This window comes from Dipodomys ordii, unplaced genomic scaffold (assembly GCF_000151885.1).
Source record: "Dipodomys ordii isolate 6190 unplaced genomic scaffold, Dord_2.0 Scaffold71, whole genome shotgun sequence".
Classification (NCBI taxonomy): Eukaryota; Metazoa; Chordata; class Mammalia; order Rodentia; family Heteromyidae; genus Dipodomys; species Dipodomys ordii.
This window is the reverse complement of record NW_012267287.1, coordinates 2,647,398-2,663,343: the sequence shown is the minus strand read 5'-3', so window position 1 is coordinate 2,663,343 and position 15,946 is coordinate 2,647,398. Positions and strand designations below refer to the sequence as shown.

Genomic DNA, 15,946 nt, shown 5'->3' with positions numbered 1-15,946 from the left:
GTCCACCTGCCCACCGCCACCTGCCCATGTCCACCTGCCCACCGCCACCTGCCCATGTCCACCTGCCCACTGCCACCTGCCCATGTCCACCTGTCCATGGTCACTGGCCCACGCTCAGCAGTGCCGCTGTCAGGCCTGGCCCTATCGGTGCCCGAACTGGCAGCTGTGTTCCTTTGCCGAATCCCTTCTCCATGCTGGGCTGGGCAGACAGCCAAGGAAGAGCAGCACAGCCCCAACCCTTCCAACCGGGGCAGAGGCTCGGGAATCTTCTCTTCGTTATGGGGTCACACTCACGCAGGCTGGGCAGCCAGGTGTAGGCTGGGTGTGGAGGGTGTACCCCACTGTGGGTGAGCGTGTGTCTAACCTGACCTCACAGCTGGGGGCATGCCCATAACAGCGCTGCGTGCCAGGTCTGGGTGGGGTGCAGGGGGAATCCAGGGAGGCCCTGCTGACGGGAACGGCGGCGCAGTCCCTGGCCTTCCCGTCTCCCCGTCAGAGGGCTCTGTACGCCTCTCCCGAGGAGGTGGAGCATGCCACCCCAGACCCCCAGCCGGCCAGGCATAAGGGCAGAGCTTCCACCCTCCAAGTATCCTCAGGGAAGACAGGTGGCTCTAGAAGTTTCCAGCCTCACTCCCCAGGAGGGTGAGGCTTAGGAGAGAGGTGAACGGAGGTCAGAGGGCGGCTGAGACAAGGAAGTGTCCAGGGCGGGTGTGGCCTGCTGGGCAGCGCTGGGGCAGGATTGGAAGGGGACTCGGGGCTTCAGCAGCCCCGCAGGCCTGTGATGGGTCTGGGACCCGGGCACGGCCCTGAGAGGACAGCACTGGGTGTTTTGCTGGTGGGGGGCGGAGAGACAGAGAGTGTCCCCGTGAGTGGAGTGGACCGGGGCCCCACACAGATGCAGGTGCCGCCGTGGCCATCCTCCCTGGCGTGGTGAGGGGTGAGGCCGCAGGAGCCCCCCAGCTCCCGAGCCCCCCTCCCCCCGTCCCTAGGGTCTTGAGGCCTTCGCTCCAGGGAGGGGTCCGGGCAGCGTGGGCCTGGCTGGGTTTGCCCGGCCCTGAAATGACAGTGTGGCAGCATCTCAGGAATACTGGGCTCTGGATGTGGTGTCCTCTGGGCTCACTGCGGGCTGGGGTCAAGCTTCGCCAGGCTCTGGGAGGAAGCAGCCACAAAGCCCCTGCCGTCACCCACTGCAGGTTCTGCCGTGTTGCTCCTTGGGGCCCGCGGGCCCCGTGGGCCGGGCCGCCTATGGGCGGCTCCCGGGCCCAGGCCCTCACAGCCTCCACGTGTCTCTGTGTTGGAGGAGGGCTGCCTGCCACCTGCAGGCACTGCCCGCTGCCGGGGTGCACAGCCCCGGGGTGCAGCCGTGCCTTGGGTTCTAGTAGCCTCATCAAATTGTCTGTGGGTACAGCTGGTGCCAGTGACTATGCCTGGAATCTCAGCTATGCTGGAGGATAAGATTTGAGGACCCTGGTTAGAAGCTCAGGCAGACACATCCGAGAGACTCTGACCTTTCATTAGCTGGCCAAAAGCCAGAGTGGAGATGTAGCTAAGGGGTAGAGCACCAGTCTTGAGCAAAGAAAGACGTGTGCGGACCTGAGGTCAATGATCTGGTTTATAGAAAGCTGGTGTCCCTCTTCCGAATGAGCTGCCGGTGGGAACTGTCCCACAGAACCTGTCACTCCACCACGGCTGAGGACAGGGGCCAGGGCGGGGAGGGGACGGGGCTTGGGGCGGGGAAGGGCCCCGGGGCAGGGAGGGCATGCCTACTGGGCTCACAGTCAGCACTGTCCCTGCCCGAATGTCTGACCTGACAGAACTGTGGCACGTGATGTTGGCCCAGGCCCTGACGTCCAAGGGTGGACCCGAAGGCCGGGGCGGTAGCAGCCTCTTCAGTCCTCGGAGGCTGGGGAACTGCTGGCCAGCTAGCCTGCTGGCCTTGTTTTACAAGCACAGTATCTGGGCCTGGGGCTCTGCATGTCTTTGGTCTGTTCCCATAGCCGAGGCCAGAAATAACAAATAGACCTCTTCTAGTACTTTCCACGTGTTGGTACAGGGCCACAGGCACATATGGCTCCAGCGAGAGGCTTGGAGTACCAGACCCCCAAAGACTACGTCCCAGAGGGGTGTGTGCTGGGTGGGAAGGAATCTCAGGTGCATCCCGGCCCTGGCTGCCCTTCGGTGGGGCCGGGGGGCTTAGGAGTGAAGTGGCCTCCTTGTCACCCTGGGCAACACTGCCTCAGCCACGATGCCGCTGTGTGTTATGGAGGAGGGATGGGTCCAGGGGGAGGACTGAGGTGCTCTGTGGGGGATGGGGTGCGTCGGCTCGGCTCTGCCCGGGGCGGAGCCAATGTCTGCGCCTCCCCCAAGATGAGAAGCCACGCCCCCAGCTTCCTCCCCGCCCCCAGGTGCGCAGGTGGCATTGGCCTCTCCCAGGGAAGGACGGAGGCCAGTGTGCCCCTTGCCTGGCCGTTCCCTTGCTGTATGCGCCTGGGCTTGTGCGCAGGACCTGATCCGCCATCCCCTGGCTTCTTCACTCCAGATTGGAGCCACACCTCCTCTTGCAGCTTTTTGGTAGTTAGTTCATTGGAGTTACAGGTCTGACAGACTTTCCTGCCTGGGCTAGCTGTGAACTGTGCTCCTCAGATCTCAGCCTCCCAAGCAGCTAGGCTTACAGGTGTGTGAGGCCGTGCCGGGCTTTGCCGTCAGCCATGAGGGGCTGGTGACTTGATGGATGTGCTGCTGTCTGAGTGGCTGCTTCAGAGACAGTGGGGAGTGGCGGAGCAGGGCCGGGCTCGCTGGTGGTGGTCTCCGTGTCCCAGCTTAGACCAGTCCCTGCCCTGGTTACGAAGCCCACCACAAAGCTTCTCCAGAGACCAGTGCCCTCCCAGGCCTGTGTGCCTTCAGTGCTCCACACCAGTGCCACAGAGACCTCTCCATGAGACTCACTGCGACCCAGGTGGGCCTCCTGGCTCTGTAGACACAGCGGGGGTGAGGGGCAGGGCACTGAAGCACAGCCGGTGCAGACGGGCAGGCGTGGCTGTCCCCACAGCAGCCCTGGAGCCATTCCGTGCTCCTGGGCACCAAGAGTGGGATTGAGGGGTGCAGTATGTGTGCTGCCACAGGTCCCTGGGGTCCCCTGCTCCCAGCCTATGCCCCTCAAGGAGGTCCCGCCAGCCGTGGAGCCTCAGCCCCGAGTAGACTGGCCATGCAGCGTCCAGCAGCAGCTCTGTGCCCCGTCCTGGCTGGTGCTGGGCCCACAGCCTGGGTCTTGGATAGATAGCGTGTTCCTCGGCCTTATCTACCTGGACCTTTGCTTCTTCCAGGCCCCACGGAGCTGAGTGGCTCCTGGCAGCCCCAGAGACGGGGATGGCGGAGCCTCCCGTGGGAGGGAGGGTGGATGCACTGGCTTGGTGTGGTGGGGAGGGGGCCGAGTTTGTCCACCAGCTGTGGGGGTGGGGATGGCGGACAGGCTCTCGGGGGCATCCTAAGCCCCACAAGTTGGTGACCTACGAGTGACAATTTTATCTGGGGTCAGAATTGCTTAATATGGAAGGGTCTTAGAGGTCTCCGAGCCCCACTCCTGCGTTTACGGAGAGGGAAACTGAGGCGCGGGGAAGCGACAGAAGCTGGAGCCTGGGGCTGGGGTTAAATAGCCCTCTGCCAAGCAGGCCTGTGTGATTCTCCCCGCCGGGCCTAGAAGACTCTGGAAAGTCACAGAGGATGCTGCTGGTGGGCAGCGGGGAGGCCTGCACAAAGCAAGGGGGCTCTCAGAAAATCCCCCCCCCAGCCTCAGGCCAAGAACACAGCTGCAGAGGCAAAACAGGATGCGGGGTCTCCACTGATAGCCGGGGACAATGGCCGGGAGCGGAAACGCCTCCAGACCCTCCGGAACCTTTCCGCTCAGCTTCCACAGAGGTCGGGAAGGGCGGGCACCTCTGGGGTCTACATCCTGTGGGGAGGAGGCAGAGGGGCACCCACATCTCGCCTGGGCCTTGTGAGGCCCAGTCTGCGCTCTCTCTGCGAGCAGGGCCGAGATGCCCTGCCCAGCCCGTCCCTGGGCCTGGAGGAAGGTTGCTGCTCCCAGATCCGGCTAGGCTACAAGGTAGGAACGCTTCAGAGCCAAGGAGGAGGTAGAACTTCTCTTCCCCCGCAATCTTCCATCCATGGGCCAGCAAACTAGGACAGCCCCACGGGCCAAGAGTGGGGCTTGCCCCTGTGTTTGTGTGCACGTGCACACACATGTGTATACACGGATGCTTGTGTCTGGGCGCCACACACATGTGTGTGTACATGCATGCGTGTGCATGCACACAGAAGTAGAAGAGGAAGGGGGAACCAAGCTGAGGTTGCTGGGACGGGCGGGCAGCAGCTGCTCGACTTCCCCAATCCCCATGCAGGCCAGAGCCTGGGTGTTCCCGGCCTCTGCAGACAGGACACGGCCTGGCCTCCGTCCAGGAAGGAGCTAATGATCAACCAGCCAGCAAGCTCGGCCCGGCCATGGTGAGGAAGTAGGGCAGGAAGCAGGGGGCGGAGGGCGGGGGTGGCAGGGCCCAGAGCCTGCCTGACTGTGGAGCCCGCCCGTACCCGGGCGGCCAGCTGGCGCCTGTGTCCTTGCGTCTCTGGTGTCTTCAAGGAGGTATCTAAGGAGCAGAGCCCTCAGGCACAGGGTCTGGGGAGCAGGGGGTGTCCAGGTAGGAGGGGTGCTGGCTGTGGGGAGGAGGGCAGAGCTGGGTCTTGCCTTCAATGGACTCTCGGATCAGCTTCCTGCCTTCTTCTTTCAGGAAGGCTTTTCTGACTTGCTTGAGGTCCAGGGAGCAGAGGCCCCAGGCAGCTGCTGGTGCTGTCTCTCTGCGTCCCCAGGGGCTGCTCAGGACTGGATTTGTCATAGTTGCCGTGCAGCCTTGCGGGCTCCAGGCCTCTCCCTGCAAGCACTCCTGTCTGGATGTGCTGTGGGTGGTGACAGGCGGTGTGAGGGGTTCTGGGCTGGTGGGTCCCAAAGGTGGTGACCCTGCTTTGGTCACCACCACCCACCATGCGGACACTACTCAGCCTCCCTGAGGTCTCTGGGTCCTGCCGGGCCTGGGGTGGCTCCTCCGGGAGCCTGGACCCTCGCCCTGCTCGGGGAAAGCAATGTCGGACCAGACATCAGAGCCAGGGCAGCCCTACTCAGGCCTATCCTCGTGGATGTGGCCCCTCGCCTCTGGCCCAGGGGCAGGGGCACAGGTTGGCTGAGGGAGGGTAGCACCAGATTCCAGCCAACTGGAACCAGAATCCCACCATTCTGGGGCTGGGGATGTGGTTTAAGTCCAGCAAATGCAAGGCCCTAAGTTCAAACCCAGTACCACCAGCACCACCACCACCACCAGAATCTTACCTGTCCCCTGGTGGGACCTGGACTGGGCCAGACCTCGGTCTGCACATGTGTGAGGTAGGCACCGCAGAGGCTCCGTCCTCTGGGGCAGGGGTTAAAGGTCAAAGGGGAGGGCAGAGCTCCTGAGTGGGGGCCATCACTCAGCCATCAGCATCTGTGGCCACGAGGTTCCCTGTGTTGGTTCCGCGCCAGTCATTTGTGGGTGTGCAGTCCTTGACTCCTCGGGTGCCACGGCTCGGGAACGTGGTACCATCAGAGACAGTGGGACGGCGTGCCAGCCCCATGGCTGCCCTCACCAGCAAGGACACACTGCTGTCCCAACAGAGACAGAATTGTCCTCAGAGCTCGGGGTGCTGCGAGTCAGAGACAAGCTGTGGGCAAGGCAAGGCTCCTTCTGGGGCCTGAGTGGATTCCTTCCCGCCTCTTCCAGTTTCTGGGGTCCCAGGAGCGGGGCTTGTGGCGATCACCACTGTGATTCCCACCGGGCCGAGTCCCCCCGACCCCAGCGTGACTCACCCTCAGCTGAGGCTGGTGCGGCTGCACAAACCCACTTCCCCGCAGTGTCCCCGGCGGACACCCGCGGGGCAGCGTTCCCCTCAGCGTGGGAGGCAGGACGGCCCTCCAGAGGTTCTTGTGTGTTCAGTAGGAGGCAGGCGACAGCTCCAGCCAGGCCCCCGGCCTGCTGCCCGCATTGATGAAAGCTGTCCCTGACCCCCAGAACCCTGCGCCCAGCCTCCAGGGGAGTGGTGCTGGCTGTCTGGGGTTCTCTTGGTCCCCTCCCAACCACTGTGATTGCTGGTGTTACGCTGGGGTCTGGATACCGTGATGAGCTGGGCAAAGAGGGCAGGTGAGAAGGGAGACGAGGCCGCTCTGGTCGCCGGGGCTTGGGGGCGGCCTGCTGGCCTGCTGTCCAGGGTTGCGTCTGGCCCACTCCCGGGAGGCAGGGGGGAGCCCGAGGCCGGGGGGGGGCGTCCTGTGTGGGCCTGAGCCCACGTCCCCTCCAAGTCCCACATGTGACACAGCTTCTCGGGTCTCTGCAAGCACCACTGTGCACCAGCCCCGGGGACCTGGACTTCTCGGAGGGCCTGTCGCTGTCCCTGACCCCAGGGAGGTGGGCAGGAAGGGGGCCAGTCTCCAGGTCATTGCCAGCTGACGCCAGCAGAGTGCGTGTGGGTACAGCGTCAACCTGGCTCCTGGGTGTGTGTGTGTGTGTGTGTGTGTGTGTGTGTGCGCGCGCGTGCGTGCGTGCCAGTCCAGGGCCTGGGAACTGTCCCTGAGCTTTTGTTCTGAGGCTAGCATTCTACCACTTCCAGCTTTTTCTTTTTTTCTTTTCAGTGGTTAATTGGAGATGAGGATCTTATGAACGTTCCTGCCTGGGTTGGCTTTAAACTAAGATCCTCAGATCTCAGCTTCCTGAGTAGCAGGAATTACGGGCGTGAGCCACCCGTGCTGGCTCTTGAAAGTACAGAGATGGGAAGGCCAGCAGTGCGGCCTGGTAGCGGGCAGGCCGAGGCTCTCCTAAGCCAGGGCCTGCAAGGTCAGGAGATGGGAACCAGGGCTCTGTTACGATGCTTTTGTGAACTCCAGCTACAAAGGCAGGAGACGCCTGGTGTTGCAGGCCTGGCCCAGGGCTGTCTGGTAGGAGCCAGAAGGGCAATTTGGCAAAACAAGGAAGGGGCAGACTCAAAGTCCAAGGCTCAGACTGAACTCGAGGCTGGGGAGGGCACCAGCCTGGAGGATGCCAAGGAGGGGGTCAGGTGTGACCGGGTGGGCACGGCCCCCCGGGGCCGGGGGCAGAGAGCAGAGGCCTGTGGCGTGACTGGTGTGTGATCCTGGGACCCACGATGGACAGCTGCTCCAGTGCCAGCTGCCCCGGGGCTCCTGGGTCAGGATCCAGGCTGAGAAGGCCTGGCACTGTCTGTGGGTCTCGGGCTGTGCCATCTCGGCACCTCCTGGGGTCAGTGCTGTCTGGCTCAGCCAGCACCACGGGCCCGGGCTGCCTTGGGTCAGGAGCTAAGAAGGGGAGGGGGCTGAGACCGTTGCCCCCATGTGTGGGAGAAATCATCCACGCAGTGCCCAAGAAGGGCTCGGTGGCCCCCCTCTTGGAGAACATTTGAAGTGGGGAGAGACAGGCTCCCCAGCTCACTCTGCCCCAAACAGACCCACGCCCAGGCTGGCAGCGCCACCGCGCGGCTCTGGGGAGGGCTTCTGGCACCTCGTTGGCTTGCAGGGCTCTTGGGGGTCCTGCATCCCGGACCCCAGCTCTGGCCCCTCTTCCTCTGCCCCAGTGGCCTCCTTGGCTGTCTCTGCAGGTCCTGGACGTCGGGTCCTGGCAGACGGTCTGGTGGCACAAGTGCCATCCACCACTGGGCTGCGTGATCTCTGAGCCTGCTGGGGACCCCCCTGTTCCAAGGAAGCGCTCCGTCAGGGGAGGCCAGCCCTGCCCTTTCATTCCCGGTGCTCGCACGGAGAGAATCTGTCTGCTCCGTGGGCAAGGCTGAGATTTCCCAGCTCACGGTCACGTGGACCGGGTGAGGTCTGCCCACCGAGAGCCGGGGGTGGTCTGCCCTCTGCCCTGGAGGCCAGGCGGGCGGCTGACGCAGGCATGGCCCTGTGTTCCATGGCCTGCCCGCGCTCTGTGTCCGTGTGCGGCTTCTGCGCCAGTGTTTGTGTCCATGTTGTCCATGCTGTGGGCCCCAGTAGTGACGAGGCCGCTGAACCCAGAGGTTGGCCTGCCAGGCTATACAAGGCCCTCGTTCATTTTATTTTTGGAGGGGGTGCCAGGGATAAAGCCAGGGTCTCTGCCCCTTCGCTTCACCCCCTCCCTTGCTGACCTCTGACCCCAGAAAAGGCTGAGGCAGAGTGACTACCTCCCATTCGGTTTCACCTTGACCCTTCACCTTTCTGCTTCCTCCACTTCCTTCCTTCCCGGGGTGCCCAGGGGTCTGGGCTGTCGGGGCCTGGATGGGCTCCAAGGAGCATTTGCAGACTCTGTGGAGGGAGACCAGGCTGCGTGGGGCACTCCGGTGGGTTAAGGGGTCACAATGGTGCCCTTTATAATCCCCAGCAGAGCCTCCTGGGGAGAGCATCTCCAGCGGAGCGGACCTGTGCTGCCCCGGCCCGTGGGGGCCTGGCTGGCAGCCACGTTCCACAGGTGTCCGGTGGCAACACGTGCTATTGTTTTTACACGTGTCGACACACGTAGGCAAGCCTCTGTGGTCTATCTGAGCAGCCAAGGCCGAAGGCCCTGGTAGCGTGCAAGCCGGGGAAGCCTGCCGGCCCGAGGACTTCCAGCCCGTGCCCGGGCTCCGGCTTTGGGGCGTGCCTGGGCGCATGGCCCAGATGGAGCCTCTCCCGGAAGGCTGGACCAAGTTGCAGAGACAGTGGCTTACGAGGGAGGAGCCCTCCGAGTGGAGATGGCTAACGGCTCAGCAAAGGCCCTGGGTGCTGGGGGCACGGCAGGGTCCAGGGGCAGAGAGAGGCTGAGGAGGTAGCCTGGGGGGGGGGGCAGGAGGCGGGGCCTCCCCTCGGCCCCTCCCCCTGCTGGCGGACACCTGCTCTGATTCTCAGGTGCTGGGGACTCCACAGGCCTTCTCTGCTCGACTCTGCAGCTCCACAGCCTGTCCCCTAGAGGGGGACTTGGCCAAACACCCGTTTCCTTTCTAGCATGTCCAGCCCTCCGTCCTGAGGCCACCGTGGATCATGAAGGGGCCCCCGGAGACCATGGGGAGGGGGCCGGTGGGACCCTCTGGAAGCCACAGCCGCAGAGAGAAGGCCCAGCACGTGGCCATGCACTCACCGACTGGCTGCGAGCAAGCGGGGCCGGGGGAGGCCAAGGCCGAGCTCAGAGGTGGTGAGTGCAGACGGAGGCCCGGCCTCCCTCTCCCAGGACCTGCCATCTGCCCGGGGCTTCTCCTTTCCCGTGGGTTGAGAGTCGCGTGCTGACTGGTGTGTTTCCCGACGTACTGGTGGTACATCGGGAAGGGCCTGCAGGGTGATGGCCATTTATCTGGAGACTGCTAGAAGTTCTCCTGCAATCCTGCTTGTTCCTTACACCCCCAGGATGTCCCAGGGAAGGTCTTGCTCCCCAGGAGGCCCACCGAGGCCTGGGAGGCCACAGGCCTCCACGACCGATAGCCAGCTCAGGCCTATTGCCCCTAAGGTGCCAGGCAGAAGTACTTCTTACCTGACCACAGGTGGGCACAGGAGGGGACCTGGGTTCTAATCCTGGGTGTTGGCGGACCACTGCTTGACTGGCAACCTCCGTGAACTCCAGGACCCCTCCCTGCATGCCCTCAGACTCTGGGATAGAGGAGAGAGGAGTCCTGGGTGGAGAGGCCTGACTCCTCCCTCATCCTGCCTGGCTGTCCCCAGGGCTGGGCCCTGCTGACACTTAGCCCCAAATGACCCCGGTGGAAGGGAGGTAGAGCCTCCGCTGACCTGAGGAGGCTTCACCTCTGTTGTCCTGCCGTGAACATGTGTCTCAGGAGGCTCCCCCAGCCACCAGAGGCCCCTGTGTGTGGACAGGACCCGGTGTCTGCCTCCCACCTGCTGATTTCCTCTGCGTGTCAGGCAGGGAATAGCACCCATTCTCCCCATTCTTCCCAAGCAGACTCTGCCAATGTGCGCGATTCACACGCTGGTGTGTTCTCGCTCTGTCTCCACACGTGACTGACTTTTTCTGAGTGGTTTGAGAGCAGACCGCAGACGTGAAACCCTTCCTCTGACAGATGCTTGTGTTTCCCCGTTCCCGGGAACCTGCTCTAGGGACCCCAGGGCAGTGATTTAACAGTGATCCCCTGGTTTTCCTAATGCTGTTCTCGGGCAAAGCTTGCTGGTTGTCCCGACCGTGTTCCCGGAGCCTATGAAATTCTGGAAGTCTGCTCCCTGCCTCTGACAGCATCTTTCTACCCAGAAGTTGCTTCTGGAACAGAGTCCAGCCACCCTGATTGGCCACTGTTTGGGTTCCATGATGCTTCTTTCTGGTCCTGTAGGGATTGTTCCCCGCAGCGTCTCGGGCATGTAATGGCCTCGGGTCTGCTTCCTAGCAAAGCTCGTGTGCTTTGCTTTTTTGCTCGAGGCCGGTGCTCTACCAGGTTAGGCATCTTGGGAAGGCGTTATCCTGGGCCATCCGAGAGGGCCTGGGCGCTGTCACGGGGTCTTTATGTGGGGTGGGAAGGAGATGGAACTGTGAGGGTTAGGAGCCAATCAGAGAGCCGAGTGGAGGCCAGCCTGGGGGCCGGAAGGCGGGCAGCCTCCTGCAGCGGGGACAGCCCGGGCCACCCAGCCCTTCCCGCTCGGAGCTGCCCACCTTCACTCGGCCGTGTCAGAGTCCAGAAAGACATGCTAGCACCCGTGCTGCGCTGTCTCCTGGGTATGGAGACGCGTCTCGCTGTCCCGTGGGGGCGCACGGCTTCCCTCGGGCTGGGCTTCGGTGAGTGACCGATGGGAAAGGAGGCTGGGCGGGCGCTGAGCCTCCTCTTCTTCCAGAGACACTTGGGTGTCTGCGAGGTGCCAGTGCCGGAAGCCCGGGGAGCTGCTGTGTCACCGACGAAGCTCCGCCGCCTGGCCAGACGGCAGCGTGTCCCACAGGTGGGTGTCCTGCGCGGCCTGGGCGCGTGGCCCAGTGCTGTGCCATCCGGCCCTCTGTGTCCGTCATGCAACAGCCGCAGCCGCAGGCTGGGAGGGCGCCGGCTACTCCGGCGGGCCATGCGGAAGGCCGGCAGCCTGCTCTCTCCCCTGGCCAAGTGGGCTGGGGACTGCGCAGGTGACGTGAGGCCTAGAAGTGTCCCCTGGGGGCTGCACGGTGACACAAGGGTGAGCCCAGGACGGCGGGAGCCCCAGGGAGGGGTGTCAGGGCAGGCTTTCTAGAGAGGGGTTCCGAAGACCCTCAGCCCCGGCCGCCGGAGGCAGCACAGGTTGGGGGGAGGGGGGCGGCAGAAAGCTCCAGGCTTGTGAAGTCCCCCCAACCCTGGACACCGCCTGTGGGGGAAGCTGAGTGCCCGCTCTGCGGTTTGACGTTCGCCGTCACCGTGGCACCCCACACCCTCTCTTTGGGGTGGCCAGCGCGGTCGCTTGGGGTGGCTAGGCCACGCTGGGCGGCTGCACAGACTTCTCTGGGCTGGGAGATGCGAGGTCCGCCCCGTGGGGTGGAGGGAGTGTCAGTCCCTCAGGGTCTCGTGGGCTCGCAGCTCGGGATCTCCGTGACATGCTGGGTGGTCCCCCTCGTGTGGGGTCCACCCCAGGTTCCAGAAGCTCCACCCTGCCCCGCCCTGGGCCCCTCCCTGCTTGAGAGTAGTGTCCATTCTTGGTGTCCACCCTCGGCCTCCAGGACAGAGGCTGGGATGCAGGTGTCCGGCCTGTCCTGAGGGCATGGGGGATGACCCCTGTCTCACATAAGAGCACGTGTGCCAGAGTCCCCTAAGGTGGCTGGGAGTAGAGGGGAGGTGGCCATGCTGGTCATCCTGCTTGCAAGCAGGAACAAAGGCCCTGGGGCAAGATTGGTGCCTTGGTATGTTGGAACAGCAGAGAGGACCAGGCTTTGGCTGTGAGGTGCAGAGCTTGGCTTTATTCTGGGGGGGGGCACTGTAGGCCACCACCGGCCACCACAGGCCATCACTGGCCACGTGGGGCTGCTTGCAGTCACGTTCCCCGGGAAGGTATGATGATCCCACCTCCCAGAGCACTGCCAGCTTCCAGAGGTCTGCAGTGAGGAGCGTGTGGGCAGGAGGCTGGCAGGGTGGACATGGCTGTCCTGCTGCCCAGAGCGCTTGGACCTGGGCTGAGCCTGAGAGGCCCAAGCCAGGCAAAGGCCAGCCGTGGCCATTGGAGGTGGGCACGGGGCGGAGGCCGGGCAGCTGATGTGTGAGGCGAGAGCCGTCTGGACTCAGGGAGCTGGCGAGGGAGCTGAGGTGGAGGAAAGCAGGAGCTGGTCTGTGCCGGGGTGGCGCCAGGGCTGGCTGCGGCGGACGAGCTCCTGTTGGCTTGCTGTGGGGCCGCGCCCAAGGCCTGTCTCCCCGTCCAGGCCAGGCACAGCTGGAGCCCTTGAGGCCAGAGGCCCCAGTTCCCTGTGGGACAGCCTCTCGCAGCTAGGGAAACCGAGGCCAACAGTCAAGGCCTCTCGGGACATGGCCGGGGTGGAGCCTGGCTGTCTAGAGCTGCCTGCGAGGCCTGGGCCCGGGGCCTCGGTGTCAGCTCCGTGGGTGGGGGCCCACGGGGGTGGGGGGCTCCCCGCCAGGCCCTCCCCCCCAGGGCCGGGCAAACCACCCCTTCCATCTGCTTCCGCAGACCTGGCCCTGCAGCTGCGGGCCGTGCGGAGGAAGAGCGGATTGCCGGCCCCAGGCCTGCAGGAGGCCCTGCGCGCACGGCTGCGCCTGCTGGAGGGGGACAGCCAGGACGTGGCCCGCGTGCTGGGCGTGAGTATGGCCTGCGTGGTGGGGGGGAGAGGCAGAGGGGGGCAAGGGGGAGGGGCCTGCTGGAGGGGGACAGCCGGGACGTGGCCCGCGTGCTGGGCGTGAGTATGGCCTGCACGGAGGGGGGGGCGGGGGCGGGGGGGAGGGGCCTGTTGGAGGGGGACAGCCGGGACGTGGCCCGCGTGCTGGGCGTGAGTATGGCCTGCGTGGTGGGGGGGGCGGGGGGCAAGAGGGAGGGGAGAGGGCTGGCCGGCCTTCACCGGGACAGACAGGGGACAGCGCAGGGAGGACAGGGCTGGGCCCAGGGCGGGAGGGCGGCTGCCTGGCAACGCGCGCGGACTCCGGGGTTTGAGCCCTGTCTGCACTGCCAGCTGGTCACGAGGGGCCCGTAAACACCAGGAGCCCCAGAGGGATCTGGCTGGCTTTTCTTTCTTTCTTTTTATTTTGGCTGGTCATGGAGCTCACACGCTGTCCCTCAGCTCTTCAGCTCAAGGCAAGTGCTCTGCCACTGCTGCCACAGCACCACTTCCAGTTTTCTGGTGGTTACGTGGAGCTAAGAGTCTCACGGACTTTCTGCCTGGGCTGGCTTTGAACCGTGAATCTCAGATCTCAGCCTCCTGAGTAGCTAGGATGACAGGCATGAGCGGCCCGTGCCCAGCTTTTCTTTTCTTTTTGGGTGGTACTTGGGCTTGAGCTTGCTAAGCAGATGCTCTCCGTTGGAGCCTTGCCCCAAAACCTTTTCTTTGGCCTTAGTTATTTTTTCCCACCACGTCTTGTGTTTTTCCTGGAGTTGGCCTCCCGGAGCCTCCTCCTGCGGACAGCCTCCTGCAGGCAGCGGAGAGCCTCGGCTGGCCGGCAGGCCGCACCGGGCTGGCCGTAGCAGAACCTGCCCTGCCCTTGCTGCCCCCAGCCCGGGCCGAGTGTGCAAGGTGTGTGCATCCGCGACACACGCTCTCAGAACCGCTGGAAACGTCTCTCATCCCTGTTTCTTCCTCTTAAGGAGCTGTCGGCCAGGCTGCTGTCCATCCACAGTGACCAGGATCGGATCATGGTGACGTTTAAGACGTTCGAGGAAATCTGGAAGTTTTCTACCTACCACGCTCTCGGTAAAGCAGCCACCCTCCCAGAGTCCAGCACAGGCTCCGGAGGCCGCTCCCGTGCGTGCCCCACTGCGGCCTCTCCAGAGAAACCGCAAACGTAGGGCCGGCGAGGGGCCGTGTGTACCCCGGGGTCAGTGGTGCGTCTGTTCTGGAGCTAGGGGGCCCTGGTGGTTCTGTCTGTGCTGTGAGCCTCACGCTCCTCTGGAGGCTGGGCAGAGGGAGGCTGCTCTCTGGAGGCCTGTGTGCGAGGCCCAGCCACCATGTGCTCTCCTCCTTGTCAAAGTCCTTTTGAGTCTAACTGCACTCAGGTGGGATCTTCAGCACACCCTCCAGGCCACCTTCCGGTCCCTGTCCTCAGCTGGACGTACAGCGTTTAGTGTGTGTAAAGAGCTCACTCTCCATTTGTCTCAAGTATGCGTGCTGGCGAGGCTGTGGCTCACAAAGGCTTGATTCTCCCCAAAATGGGGACCAGCACCGTAGCACCACAGAAAGGCTTGGGAAATCCAGTCCAGGGTTCCAGGTCATTTTGTATTGTTGCTTTGTTTTTATGCCAGCCCTGGGGCTTGAACTCAGGGCCTAGGTGCTGTCCGTTAGCTTTTTCATTCAAGGCTAATGCTCTACCACCCAAGCCACAGCTCCACTTCTGGCTTTTGGTGGTTAATTGGAGATAAGAGTCTTCTCAGAGGTGGGCACTGGTGGCTCACGCCTATCATCCTAGCTACTCAGGAGGCTAAGATCTGATGATCTCGGTTCAAAGCCAGCCCAGGCAGGAAAGTCTTTGAAATTCATCTCCAACGAACCACCAGAAAGCTGGAAGTGGCGCTGTAGCTCAAGTGGTAGAGCGCTCACCTTGAGCTGAAGAGCTGAGGGACAGCACCCAGGCCCAGAGTTCAGGCCCCATGACCAATTAAAAAAAAAAAAAAAAGAGTCTCTGGGACTTAATGCCTAGACTGTCTGTGAAATGTGAGCCTCAGATCTCAGCCTCCAGAGTAGCTGGGATGACAGGCGTGGGCCACCAGCCTGGCCGCCAAGTGTGTTTTGTGACCTCGTATTCTGCACCTGGCATGTACAAATGCACTCAGTAGTGTGCATGGGGCTGGACGTGACCCCAGACTCGTAGACGGCAGGGTGGGTGCAGAGGCGCCGCAGCTCCTGGAGGGGGGGCACAGAGGTCCCTGGGGTGGGGAGCAGAGGCCCAGCTGCCCCTGGAGGCCGGTGTCGGTCCACGGAAACCCTTCAGGGCCGGGCCTGGGCGGGGCTTGGTCAGCACCAGGGTCCCCCAGGCCTCCGGCCCTCTCCGGAGCTCCCCACGGTGACCGGGCCTGGCCTTGCAGGCTTCACGCACCACTGCCTGGAGAACCTGCTGGTGGGCCCGACCTTCTGGCTGCTCCCGCCCCGCGAGGAGGAGGAGGAGACGGCCATCCGCGTGCTGGTGGACCAGGACGCCCTGAGGGAGATGCACAAGAGCCTCCTGGTCCAGGAAGGTGGGTGCCCCGTGACCGTGTCTGGGGGTTCTGCCCGGGGGTGGGGTGGGGCGCCCCGTGACCGTGTCTGGGGGTTCTGCCCGGGGGTGGGGTGGGGTGCACCGTGACCGTGTCTGGGGTTTCTGCCTGGGGGGGGCGCCCCGTGACCGTGTCTGGGGGTTCTGCCCGGGGGTGGGGTGGGGCACCCCGTGACCATGTCTGGGACCCTGCCCGGCAGAGCGCCAGCCGTCCGGGTCTGGTCACCCCGGCCACCCTCTGTCCCTCTGAAGGACGCTTCTTCGTCCTGTGTCCTGACCACCGGGTGAGAGCAACCACACGCACAGGAAAAGACCCCCAGCCCCTCGGGCGTGCGTCGGGGGGAGACCTCCCGCCCTCCAGCGCCAGCGCGTCCTCCCAGGAGCCGGCCGCCGCGCCAGCGCCAGCGCCCCTGGAGCCCTTCCACCAGTAGGTACCGAGCAGGCCACCCGTCCCCACGGCCGGCCTTGCTGCCCTGTCCCCACAGGCCTGGCCTCCACACCCGTCCCCCATCCCCACGGCCGGCCTCCCCGCCCTGTCCCCACAGGCCCAGCCTCCACACCC

General features: G+C 64.0%; 1 protein-coding gene across 1 annotated transcript in view; it reads left to right on the top strand.

Moving 5' to 3' along the window:
• Positions 1 to 4,574: 4,574 nt before the first annotated feature.
• Positions 4,575 to 15,946, top strand: part of Sh3tc1 (SH3 domain and tetratricopeptide repeats 1) — a 30,628-nt gene continuing 19,256 nt past the window's right edge. Inside the window, exons 1-7 of the mRNA XM_013023966.1 lie at positions 4,575 to 4,691; positions 9,038 to 9,224; positions 10,862 to 10,963; positions 12,659 to 12,786; positions 13,784 to 13,889; positions 15,218 to 15,367; positions 15,637 to 15,811. Coding sequence (XP_012879420.1) covers positions 9,074 to 9,224; positions 10,862 to 10,963; positions 12,659 to 12,786; positions 13,784 to 13,889; positions 15,218 to 15,367; positions 15,637 to 15,811 — 812 coding nt within the window. The 5' untranslated portion in view covers positions 4,575 to 4,691; positions 9,038 to 9,073. The remainder of the gene's footprint in view (positions 4,692 to 9,037; positions 9,225 to 10,861; positions 10,964 to 12,658; positions 12,787 to 13,783; positions 13,890 to 15,217; positions 15,368 to 15,636; positions 15,812 to 15,946) is intronic.